The sequence below is a fragment of the Rhinopithecus roxellana genome, chromosome 10 (genome assembly GCF_007565055.1).
Source record: "Rhinopithecus roxellana isolate Shanxi Qingling chromosome 10, ASM756505v1, whole genome shotgun sequence".
NCBI lineage: Eukaryota > Metazoa > Chordata > Mammalia > Primates > Cercopithecidae > Rhinopithecus > Rhinopithecus roxellana.
In genome coordinates this window covers 82,884,028-82,895,845 of record NC_044558.1, presented here as the reverse complement: position 1 = coordinate 82,895,845, position 11,818 = coordinate 82,884,028, and the positions used below count along the sequence as shown (strand labels likewise).

General features: G+C 46.9%; 1 protein-coding gene across 1 annotated transcript; it reads right to left on the bottom strand.

Moving 5' to 3' along the window:
• Positions 1-2,765: 2,765 nt before the first annotated feature.
• On the bottom strand, positions 2,766-4,904 carry HCAR2 (hydroxycarboxylic acid receptor 2). The gene has a single exon (XM_010368365.2). It carries the CDS (start codon positions 4,747-4,749, stop codon positions 3,691-3,693), a length of 1,059 nt encoding a protein of 352 aa, XP_010366667.2. The 5' UTR covers positions 4,750-4,904; the 3' UTR covers positions 2,766-3,690.
• Positions 4,905-11,818: the final 6,914 nt, after the last annotated feature.

Below are 11,818 nucleotides of genomic sequence, written 5' to 3'. Positions count from 1 at the left end.
CTTGCACAAGTACACAGATATACATATTTTAAAAGAAAATGGATATCATATTCTGTTTAGAAACTTTTTCATTTAAATATAGTATGATGTTCATCTCAAGTCTTTCATTACTTTTGTCTGAAAGGGGATCTCGACCTCACTATATGGCAGGCCCCACACTCATTGTGCTGGCCACGTTGTTCCTCACTATAGTCAGTTGAGTTCTGGTTCCCAAAAACTATGTTCACCCCAAACCTTAGAATACAACCTTATTTGGATTAAGGGTCTTTGTAGGTATAACTAAGGTAAAGATCTCCAGATGAGAGCATCCTGGATTAGGGTGGGTTATAAAGACAGGCATCTTTACGACCGGGCGTGCTGGATCACACCTGTAATCCCAGCACTATGGCAGGCCGAGGCGGGCGGATCACCTGAGGTCAGGAGTTCAAGACCAGCCTGGCCAACATGGCAAAACCCTGTCTCTACTACAAATACAAAAATTAGACAGGCGTGGGGGCGCATGCCTGTAATCCCAGCTACGTGAGAGGCTGAGGCAGGAGAATCACTTGAGGCTGGGATGCAGAGTTGCAGTGAGCCGAGATCAAGCCACTGCACTCCAGCCTGGGTGACAGAGCGAGACTCTGTCTCAAAAACAGACAAAAAAAAAAAAAAAAGACAGGTGTCTATAAGAAGAGGAGAGGACACAGAGGGGACTGCCATGTGGTGACAGGGGCAGAGATTGGAGTGAAGCGTCTACAAGTCGAGGCAAGTCCAAGAGTGCCAACAGTCTCCTCAATCGCGGAGTGAGGCGAGGCATGAAACAGATTTTTCCCTGAGCCTCCGGATGGAACCAACCCAGTCAACACCTTGATTCTGCACTTCTAGCTTCCAGAGCTGTGGGAGAATACATTCCTATTGTTCCAAGCCACCCAGCCACAGGAAATGAACACGCAGTCACCAACCTAATTCTCACCTCAGGGCCTTTGCACCTGCCATTCCCTCTGCTTGGTGTGTCTTTCCCCCAGACTTTTGCATTGCTTGCTCTGTTTAGTCACTCATGGCTCAGCTCAAGGTCAATGCCTCATAGAAGCCATCCCAGTCACCCCAGCCCCAGTTACTTTTTATCCCCATTGTCCCACTCCACCATGGTCATGACACCCACAGCCACCCCAAGGCCCCTTTTTATTCCTGCCTGCCTCCCCACCTCAAAAGTCAGCTCGATGAGAAGAGGACTGTGGCTGCCTTGTTCCTTGTTCTATCTCCACCACCCAGAATAGCCCCTGGCACACAGTTGGTGCTTAATACATAAAACTGATGGAACGAGGCTGGGCGCAGTGGCTCACACCTGTAATCCCAGCACTTTGGGAGGCTGAAGCGGGTGGATCACCTGAGGTCAGGAGTTCGAGACCAGCCTGGGCAACATGGTGAAACCCCCATGTCTACTAAAAATTCAAAAATTAGCCAGGCGTCGTGGTGCATACCTGTAATCCCAGCTACTGGGGAGGCTGAGGCAGGAGAATCACTTCAACCCAGGAGGCAGAGGCTGCAGTGAACCGAGATCACACCACTGCACTCCAGCCTGGGTGACAGAGCGAGACTCGGTCTCAAAAAACAAAAAACCGATGGAATGCCTGAATCAGTGAGTGAATGTGAGTTGTGGAGGTCCGAACACCCCAAACCACCTCATCCCTTGAAAGAATTCGGGTTTCACAACAAGGCTCCCCACTGACTCATGCCTCCGAGGCTGGGGGATCCCTGTTTTCCTCTGAGCTCATCCCTGACGTCTCTTCCTCTTCAAGGTGATCCTTGCTTTTGGCTTTTTATCTGTACGTTGCTTGGTGATACAGACAAGCCAACTGCTCTGAAAGCACAGAGGGAATTCCAGAGCGTCCACCTTTCTTCATTTACTGTCGTTCTCTCAGAGCTGAGAGCCCGTCTCTAAATTCCTTATCTGCGTTCATGTCAGGAGGTTGAAGCAAGCCTTGTCTTGCCAAATAATCAAGGAGTGACAGAGTTGGAAATGAAAGCGTAACAGAAACTTGGACTGATCACAGACTCAAACCAGTACATCTCCTTTCCTTCTCCGAATCGGGAACTGAAACCGTTCCATAGGAAGCTCGCTCTTCCCCCTCCTACGGAAAAATATCTGCCTGGCTTGATTCCCTTTTTATATTATTTATTATTATTATTTGAGATGAAGTCTTGCTCTGTCACCCAGGCTGGAGTGCAGGGGCACCATCTCGGCTCACTGCAACCTCCGCCTCCCGGGTTCAAGCAATTCTTCCCCCAGCCTCCCCAGTAGCTGGGACTACAGGCGGCGACCACCACGCCTGGCTTATTCTTGTATTTTTAGTAGAAGCGGGGTTTCGCCATGTTGGCCAGGCTGGTCTCAAACTCCTGACCTCAGGTAATCTGCCCGCCTCGGCCCCTCCAAAGTGCTGGGATTACAGGCGTGAACCGCCATGCCTCGCCTTGATTCCCTTTTTAATGCACAAATACTAACAGCAATATACACCAAACTCTAATAAAATGTAAGTGCTCTTGCAATCATAGCTGTACTATCCTTCCAAATTATTTTTAATCCCAGCTCTTTCTATCTTTGTTTAGACACAGGTGTAATTTCTGCTTAGCTGTCTCATGATGTAGCTCAGTGTCTGTGTCTCTTTCTTACTTTGCAGGGTGGAGTAGTTTTCTACCAGGACATAGTTAACAACCCATAAAGGTCTCTGCTTAAGTAAGAAGCCCATTTCTGTGAACCATAACCCAGACATAGCAACGCCAGACTGTGTCTCCTATCAAAATTTATTGAAATGGTAGATTTTTGGTAAGTACAGAAACACAAGCGAAGGAACCAGGAGGAACGTGCCCCCCTCTAACCGTGGGGCAGCGGCACGTTTTCCTTTTAATGGTAAAAGCAAACAGAGGTGGGAAACAGCTTTCCATCCTGAAGCCGTTCAAGTGCTCAACCCTTAGATTAGTATAAACAAGAGAGGAATGGATTGCATTAGTCGCTGGTTGAAAGCAGCAATGCTATTTCCTTTCCCATAATAACACTGTTTAGCTCAGTCCCTTCTGGGGCTAATCCCCTATTACACCCACCGGAAACACAGATATTAACCAAAGCATGTGCGTCTCTTTCCTGAGTCCATTTCTGCTAATGCTTGTCTGAAAGATGAATTGGTCCACGGAAGCCAGGTGACCTACTGGCTTGTTTAATGATGCCTGGGCTCCCTCCAGGAGCAACTTAATTCCCTCCAATCTCAGCTCTCCTTATCCCCGCTGTTTCAAACAGGCTAGATATCACCCCAGGAGCTGAGCCCCCCAGTCTCAGGCAGATGTGGGAAGAAGGCCAACAAGTCACAAGTAGATCTCTGGCTCCAACTCTGCTCAGCGCAAACGCTGACAATTTGCCCATCTTCAGTCCTGCGAGCATCAGAGATGAAGCAAAAGTTTCAGATGCCTAGAAGCTTTACTCTCTGTTCCTCCAGGATTCCTGCGGTCACACCTTGCAACCAGTCTCCCACTCGTCTGCTACAGTTTCCCTAAATCGGATTCTCCGAATCTGGAAGTTCCAGGAAACCTTAGGCCGAGTCCAGTGACAGTACTCGATGCAACAGCCCAACTGTTTCTCCAGAGACCCTCGTTCTTGGTGACAATGTCCCTTCTTGGCATGGTTATTTAACGAGAGGTTGGACCCAGATAAGAGGGGCTCTATGGCTCACTGGGGTTGGCCATTAACGCCTCTGGAGCACCTCTGGTTGTGTTTGGGTCCCCCGTGAGCTCGACGCTCGTGCTGCGGTTATTATCTGGCTCACCTGTCATCTTCCTCCGGAGGCAGCGGTTGATCAAAGTGGAGAAGAAGTTGGGAAAGGATGGGCTGGAGAAGTAGTACACCACGGGGTCCAGCATGCTGTTCATGTAGGTGAAACTGAGAGTGATGAAGAACGCCAGGTCCACCGAGCGGTACACTTCACAATTCTGCGTGCCAAAAGTGTGCAAGAGCCAGAAGATGCGTATCCGCACAGCCACGCTGGGAAGGAAGCAGATGACAAAGACGATGGCCACCACCATGATGAAGGTGATGGCTCTTTTGATCTTGGCATGCCGGTCCATTTGTCTCTGCCGCAGGCTCCAGATAATTCTGACTGAGCAGAACAGGATGATGCCCAGGGGCAGGAAGAACTCCAGGAGGAACATGGCTTCGTGCCACCGGAAGGTATCGCAGATACTGAAGCTGCTGCACAAATTTGCAGTGCCATTCTGGATCGGCATCTTCCTCTTCAGGAGGTGGACTGTCAGGCCAATAGTGACACCCCACAGAAGGCAAGAGATGATGGCTGCTGTTCGATTGGAGATCTTGTTCAGGGCGTGGTGGGGATGGACCACCCGGAAATACCTGTCCACGGCCACCACCGTGAGGAAGATGATGCTGCCCTGGCGGTTCATGGCCAGCATGAAGAGCATCAGCCGGCAAGGGATGTCCCCAAACTTCCAGTCCCAACGTCTCACATAGTTGTCCATCAGGAATGGCAGGCAGATGATCAGGAGAAAGTCAGCCACTGCCAGGTTGAACAGGAAAATCCGGCTGGATTTCCAGGACTTGAGGTGGAAACAGAAAATCCACAGGGCAAGGCCATTGCCCAGAAGCCCGAAGATAAACTCCAGCCCCAACACCGGCGGCAACACCTTGACAATGAAGTCATCTCGGAACACACAGCAGTTCTTCTTGTCTATTACCAGAAAGTGATCCTGCGGATGGTGCCAATTCATGAGTGCGGCTAGTTGGTCCGATGGAGCGCCTTGCCCAGCGAATGCTCCAACAAGGAGGCGTGTGTCTGTGTGGTGAACGTGTGGTTCCGCGCCTGCCTTTATGTCATGTCAGGGTGTTGAAATAGATGACTGAATGGTTACCAGGAAACTACGAAATCTCTCTTAAAAAAAAAAAAAAAAAAAAAAAAAAAAAAGGCCAGCAAGGCTCTTATGCAACCTGCTGTTTGCATAAACAAGTAATAAAAATCCCCTGGGCAGACAGGAACCCACAAAATTTCTTAAATGTAAAGGATAAGTTTAGGCAAGCCGACTGTCATTCGAAAATCAGTGAAACATGAAGGATATCCCTTTGGAAGGCTGGGTACCTGCATGCCAACTGAGTACTCAACATTGCAGAATTAATTCACCGTCATTTGCTTGGCTTACATAATTAACAAAACAACAACAATAGCAATAATAATTTTTGGTGCCAAACAGTGAGGTTTTCCAGGAACACTAAAAATTAGCATGAAAAATTAACAGGCATATGACATAAACAGTAGCAGATATATGAATTATTTTGGAAATGTTGAGAAGACAGTAGTCGCCTGTTCGATGAGGACAGACTAGTTAAATTTGACCACTTTTCCTATGCCATCTCTCTGTACAAACATGGATTGCTTTTCCACGTCAGAACTCTGCCGTTCATCTCCAGTTAGGAAAAAAAAAAAAGCCTGCTCGAGAGTATAATATTTCATAAGATGTTTGAAAACTTGAGCCCAGTTTCAGTGGCATGTTAAAATAAGTTGGGTTTTTTGTTTGTTTATATTAGATTTTGATATGCTTCTGTGCTCAAGTGATTTATTTTTAAGTATGTGATTTTTTTTTTTTTTTTTTGCAAATTTTGAATTAATGAGAAAAAGGATTCATGAGGCTAGTCGTAAGCTGTAGCAAATTGGGTGTACTTTGTGCTACAAATTTGTTTTTCTGTGTTGCTCTGCATGAAGAGGGGTACCTGAGGACAGAGCACGGGCTTAGTACCCCATAAACTCTTGGTTCTAGACAGCCCAGGAAACTGGTCGGTAACAAACTTGGTTGCAGGTCCCTGAAACAAACAAAAAACTGGATGAGGTTTCTATCTTGTTTTATGTCCTTGGGAGCTTAGTATGTGATTGTGATTTTTTTTTTTTTTTTTTGACGGAGTCTCAATCTGTCACCCAGGCCAGAGTATAGTGGCACAATCTCAGCTCACTGCAACCTCCGCCTCCCAGGTTCAAGCAATTCTTCTGCCTCAGCCTCCTGAGTGGCTGGAATTACAGGCGTGTGCCACCACGCCAGGCTAATGTTTTGTATTTTTAGTAAAGACGGGGTTTCACCGTGTTGGCCAGGCTAGTCTTGAACTCCTGACCTTGTGATCCACCCGCCTCGGCCTCCCAAAGTGCTGGCATTACAGGCGTGAGCCACTGCGCCTGGCCGTGATTTTTTTTTTCTTTAATGAACTTTATTTTTTAGGGCGGTTTTCGGTTCACAGCAAAATTGAGCAGAAAGTATGGACAGTCCTGTATACTCTGTCTCCACACATGCAAAAACTCTCCCACTAAGTATGTGATATTTTTAAAGCCCCCATTTTTGTAAAATTAAACTTAGAGGGACAGGACCTTAGAGGACATGGAACTCTGCCTTGTATCAGGACACCATTGCACACATTGTTTCTCTGCTTTTCAGTGTTATTGGGTGTCATCCTATAGAATATTTTTACCCTTTAATATTTTGGTCTTACGAATTCTTGCCATGCAGGAGGTTTCTAAACTATGTTGCTTCTACTTTGAGTTATAAAATGTAAATTTCTTTTTTCTTTTTTGAGACAGAGTTTCGATCTATCGCCCAGGCTGGAGTGCAATGGCATGATCTTGGCTCACTGCAACCTCTGCCTCCCGGGTTCAAGTGATTCTCCTGCCTCAGCCTCCCAAGTAGCTGGGACTACAGGCGCACACCACCACTCTGGCTAATTTTTGTATTTTTAGTAGAGATAGGATTTCACCATTTTGGCCAGGCTGGTCTTGAACTCCTGACTTCAAGTGATCCGCCCCCCCTTGGTGTCCCAAAGTGTTGGGATTACAGGTGTGAACCATCACGCCCGGCCATAAGATGTAAATTTATTTCTTTAGCTGCAAACGCAGGTTCAATGATAGGAGTTTATAGACTCTTCACAGTAAACTAGAGTCAGGATGACCTAATATTAGATTCCCATAGAACTAGAGTACCTGATGATCCAGGTGAGATGAAGATGATGATGAAAAAGGTAATGGTGGTACCCACATTATAGAGAGCTTCTCATGTGCTGGAGCCCATGCTCAGTGCTTTTTATTTATTTATTTATTTTGAGATGGAGTTTCGCTCTTGGCTCACTGCAAGCTCCGCCTCCCGGGTTCACGCCATTCTCCTGCCTCAGCCTCCCGAGTAGCTGGGACTACAGGCGCCCACCACCACATCCAGCTAATTTTTTATATTTTTAGTAGAGACAGGGTTTCACCGTGTTAGCCAGGAGCGCAGTGCTTTTATAGTCGCTTGTTTCACCCTGGCTGTAGCCCGTGTGGAAGGTGTTATTATTGATTCTGATTTCAAAATGAGGAAAGTGAAGCTCAGAAAGGATGATAAAATATTCAGGGACACCCAGCTCATAAGAGCAGAGCATGGCCGGGCACAGCGGCCCAAGCCTGTAATCCTAACCCTTTGGGAGGCCAAGGTGGGCGGATCACAAGGTCAGGAGATCCAGACCATCTTGGCCAATATGGTGAAACCCCAGCTCTTCTAAAATTTACAAAAATTAGCTGGGCATGGTGGCGGTCGCCTGTAATCCCAGCTACTCAGAGGCTGAGGCAGGAGAATCACTTGAACCAGGGAGTCGGAGGTTGCAGTGAGCTGAGAACGTGCCACTGCACTGCAGCCTGGGTGACAGAGTGAGACTCCACCAAAAAAAAAAAAAAAGCCAGGTGCAGTGGCTCAGAACTGTAATCCCAGCACTTTGGGAGGCCAAAGTGGGCGGATCACGAGGTCAGGAGTTTGAGACCAGCCTGGCCAACATGGTGAAACCTCCATCTCTACTAAAAATACAAAAATTAGCTGGGTGTGGTGGCGCATGTCTGTAATCCCAGCTACTCAGGAGGCTGAGGCAGGAGAACTGCTTGAACCGGAACCCAGGAGGCGGAGGTTGCAGTGAGCTGAGATCACTCCATTGTACTCCAGCGTGGGCAAGAAGAGTGAAACTCTGTCTCAAAAAAAAAAAAAAAGGCCGGGTGCAGTGGCTCACGCCTGTAATTCCAGCACTTTGGGAGGCTGAGGCGGGCAGATCACATGGTCGGGAGATTGAGACCATCCTGGCTAACACGGTGAAACCCTGTCTCTACTAAAAATATAAAAACAAAAAATTAGCCAGGTGTGGTGGCTGGCGCCTGTAGTCCCAGCTGCTCGGGAGGCTGAGGCAGGAGAATAGCGTGAACCCTGGAGGCGGAGTTTGCAGTGAGCCGAGATCGTGCCACTGCACTCCAGCCTGGGTGACAGTGAGACCCTGTCTCAAAAATAAAAGAAAAAAAAGAGCCGAGCTTGGATTTGAATCTGGCAGTGACTTCAAAGCCTGTGTCCCTAACCATCATGCTACACTGCCTCTTACTGTGCTATTGTCTTGTCTGTAAGGTTGAAGATCTGGCTCAGGGCATGGTGGAGATGGAGGTCATGCTATTCAGGCTTTAGTGAAATAATTGGTATTTGTTTCCTGTTCTTGCTGCCTGTGAATACCATGCTTCCTTCTGGATGTATGAGGACACTTGTCAATAACATTCGTAAAGTAATCCTAAGGACCTTTATTAACTAAGAGTCAGAAAAGTCAGTAGTAGTTATTTCTAGAAGCTGAAATTTGCAAGGGACTCTCCCTTTTTAAGTTTCCCAATTTCATAATATTTTGTGTGTGTGTGTGTTTTTAAAAATAACAGTCATGGATAAAATTAGAAAAAAACAACCACAGGCCGGGCGCAGTGGCTCACCCTTGTAATCCCAGCACTTCGGGAGGCCGAGACAGGCAGATCATGAGGTCAGGAGTTCAAGATCAGCCTGGGCAATGTGGTGAAACCTCATCTCTACTAAAAATACAAAAATTAGCCAGGCGTGGTGGCAGGTGCCTGTACTCCCAGCTACTCGGGAGGCTGAGGCAGGAGAATTGCTTGAACCCGAGAGGCGGAGGTTGCAGTGAGCCGAGATTGCACCACTGCACTCCAGGCTGGGTGACAGAGCAAGACTCCATCTCAAAAATATAAAATAAAATAAATAAATAAATAAAAGAACAACCACAAATGTTAAGTTTGCAAAAGAACCTGGAGCCTGGATGTGTGTTCTGGCTCTCTCATTAACTAGCTGTGAAACCCCTTAACCCCTCACCCTCCTCATGTGCTCATGAGGAATTAGATGATCTTTGAACTTCCTCCCAGCTCTCACACTGCATGATTCTAAACCAAAGTTCGCGACTACTTGAGCAGAATCTAAAGGGCAGCCTCGTTGGATTCTGGTGCCTCCGATGGAATTTCCGGTCTTCCCACTGCACGGTGGGCATGTTTTGTCTTGCTTGTTTCCTTCTTTTATGTATTTATTATTTTTTTCTTACGAGCGTATGAGTTGTACAGAAACTTGTTTAATGAATCATTTCAAGAGTGAATGAAGGCAACGATCCCACCGCATTTTGTAGAAACTCCACTTAAAATTTATGACTCACCCAGTTGAATGTCCATGCCTGGTTATCTTATGACAACTTGAATGTGTGCCACTAAACTGGACTGAATTACTGTAAAAATTAATAGTAACACTATTGCATTGTACTGAGTGATTTGCATATGTGATCTCCTTTAATCTTCACAAAAACCCTGTGACAGATGTGTTATTATTGTCATCATCATCTCCATTTTACAGATTGAGAAACGAGGCATCGGGAGGTTAAGTAACTATTTCGTGTCTTTGAACTAAGCTGGGATTTTTGGTTTTATTTATTGTTTTATTTAAATAGAGATAGGGTCTCACTGCATTGCCCAGGCTGGTCTTGAACTCCTAGGCCCAGGTGGTCTTCCTGCCTCAGCCTCCCAAAGTGCTGGGATTACAGGTGTGAGCCACCATGCCAGGCCATTGGATTTCTGTTTTAATTATCTATTGCTGCATAACAAATTGCTACAAAACGTAGTGACTTAACACAACCTCCACTGTGTCATCTCTTGTGGTTCTCTGGGTTGGCTGGCCTCAGCTGGGCACTTCTCATTTGGGGATTCTCAGATGGCAACTGGGCTAGAGTTATACGGATGCTGAAGCAGGACACTGGGACACTCAGGCTTCTCTCTGTCTCCACAGAACCTTGATGCCTCTCTACATGGTGTCCCTGTGGCCTCTCTGTGTGGCCCCTCTATGTGGCATCTACACACAGCCTCTTCACATGTTCTTTCCACGGTGTAGTCTGGACTTCGTACATGGACATACTTAGGGCTTCTGAAAGCACACAGGCAGACCTTCTTCATCCCTGGGCTTGGAAACCGCAGAACGTCACCTCCACCACATTCAATCAGGCAAAACAAATCACAGAGCTGGTCTGTCTTCCACCAGGAGGTGCCACCTAAGGATGGGAGTGCCAGGAGGTACAGCTCATTGGGGCCATTCAGACTCACCACTGCAGAATATAGATGACACTGAGTTGGGACCCTTGGAGTAGCAGGAAATAAGGGGCCCCTAGTCCCCTAACAAAGGAGATGTAGTAGTAGAAGCTGGGAAGTGAAGGGGTAGAGAAGAAGCTGATCATACTGACTGGGAGAGACACATAGATACACACATTTCTTTTGAAAAAGGAGAAGAACACTTCATGGTTTCGAAACGTTTAGGTTTATTTTAAAAAAAAAACCTAAGGGGCAAACCAGAATAACCAAATAATCTTAAAAAAGAAGAACAAAGTTGGAGAACTCTCCCTTCTTGATTTAAAAATTTACTGCAAAGCTACAGTAGTTCAGTGTGATTCTGGCATAAGGATAAATATCACAGCTCAAGAAAGCAGGATTGAGAGTCCAGAAATAAACCCTTATATTCATGATCAGCTGATTTTCAACAAGGGTGCCAAGACAATGGGGGAAAGAAGAGTCTTTGTCATAAATGATGTTGGGATAACTAGGTCACCACAAGCAAAAGAATTGGACCCCTTTGCTACACAGTATGCAGAAATTAACTCAACTTGGGTTACGACCTCAATGTAAGAGCTAAATCTAAAACACTCTTAAAAGAAAACCTAAGAGGCCAGGCCTGGTGGCTCACACAAAATCCCAGCACTTTGGGAGGCCAAGGCGGGCGGATCCCTTGAACTCAGGAGTTCAAGACCAGCCTGGGCAACACAGCAAGACCTGGTCTCTACAAAAAATACCAAAATTAGCTGGGCATGGTGGCACATACCTGTGGTCCCAGCTACTTGGGAGGCTGAGGCAGGCAGATTGCTGGAGCCCGGGGGTTCAAGGTTACAGTGAGCTGAGATCATGCCACTGCACCCCAGCCTGGGTAACAGAGCAACACTCTGTCTCAAAAACAAAAACAAGATAGAGAGGAACCTGAAGGTCTATTCGTGAATCTTTTGTCACGCTAAGGGTTGGAACAGACAACAGACCCTTCCCACTTCAGCTGACCTCATGACTTCACCTCTTACCGAGTGGTCGCAGCCCCAGCCTGGACTTTTCATTCCTGCCCTGATGGTCTTCCTGCATTTCCCAGTTTGCTCTTTTTCACCTCTCTGTATCCGCCTGGAATACCCTTCCCCACTGTGTCCCTGGTGGCTTCCTGTCCATCCTTGAGAGCCAAGTTTGCAAGCTACTTCCTCTGAGACGACTAAGACAGGAGTAAGGGCCCTGGATTCTCCTGCAGGACCCTGTGTGAAAGTGACAAACACAGGGTCCCACAGGATAATTTTATTATTTTATTGTTTTTTTTTTTTTTTTTTTTTTTTTTTTGAGAAGGAGTCTTGCTCTGTCACCCAGGCTGGAGTGCAGTGGCCAGATCTCAGCTCACTGCAAACTCCGCCTCCCGG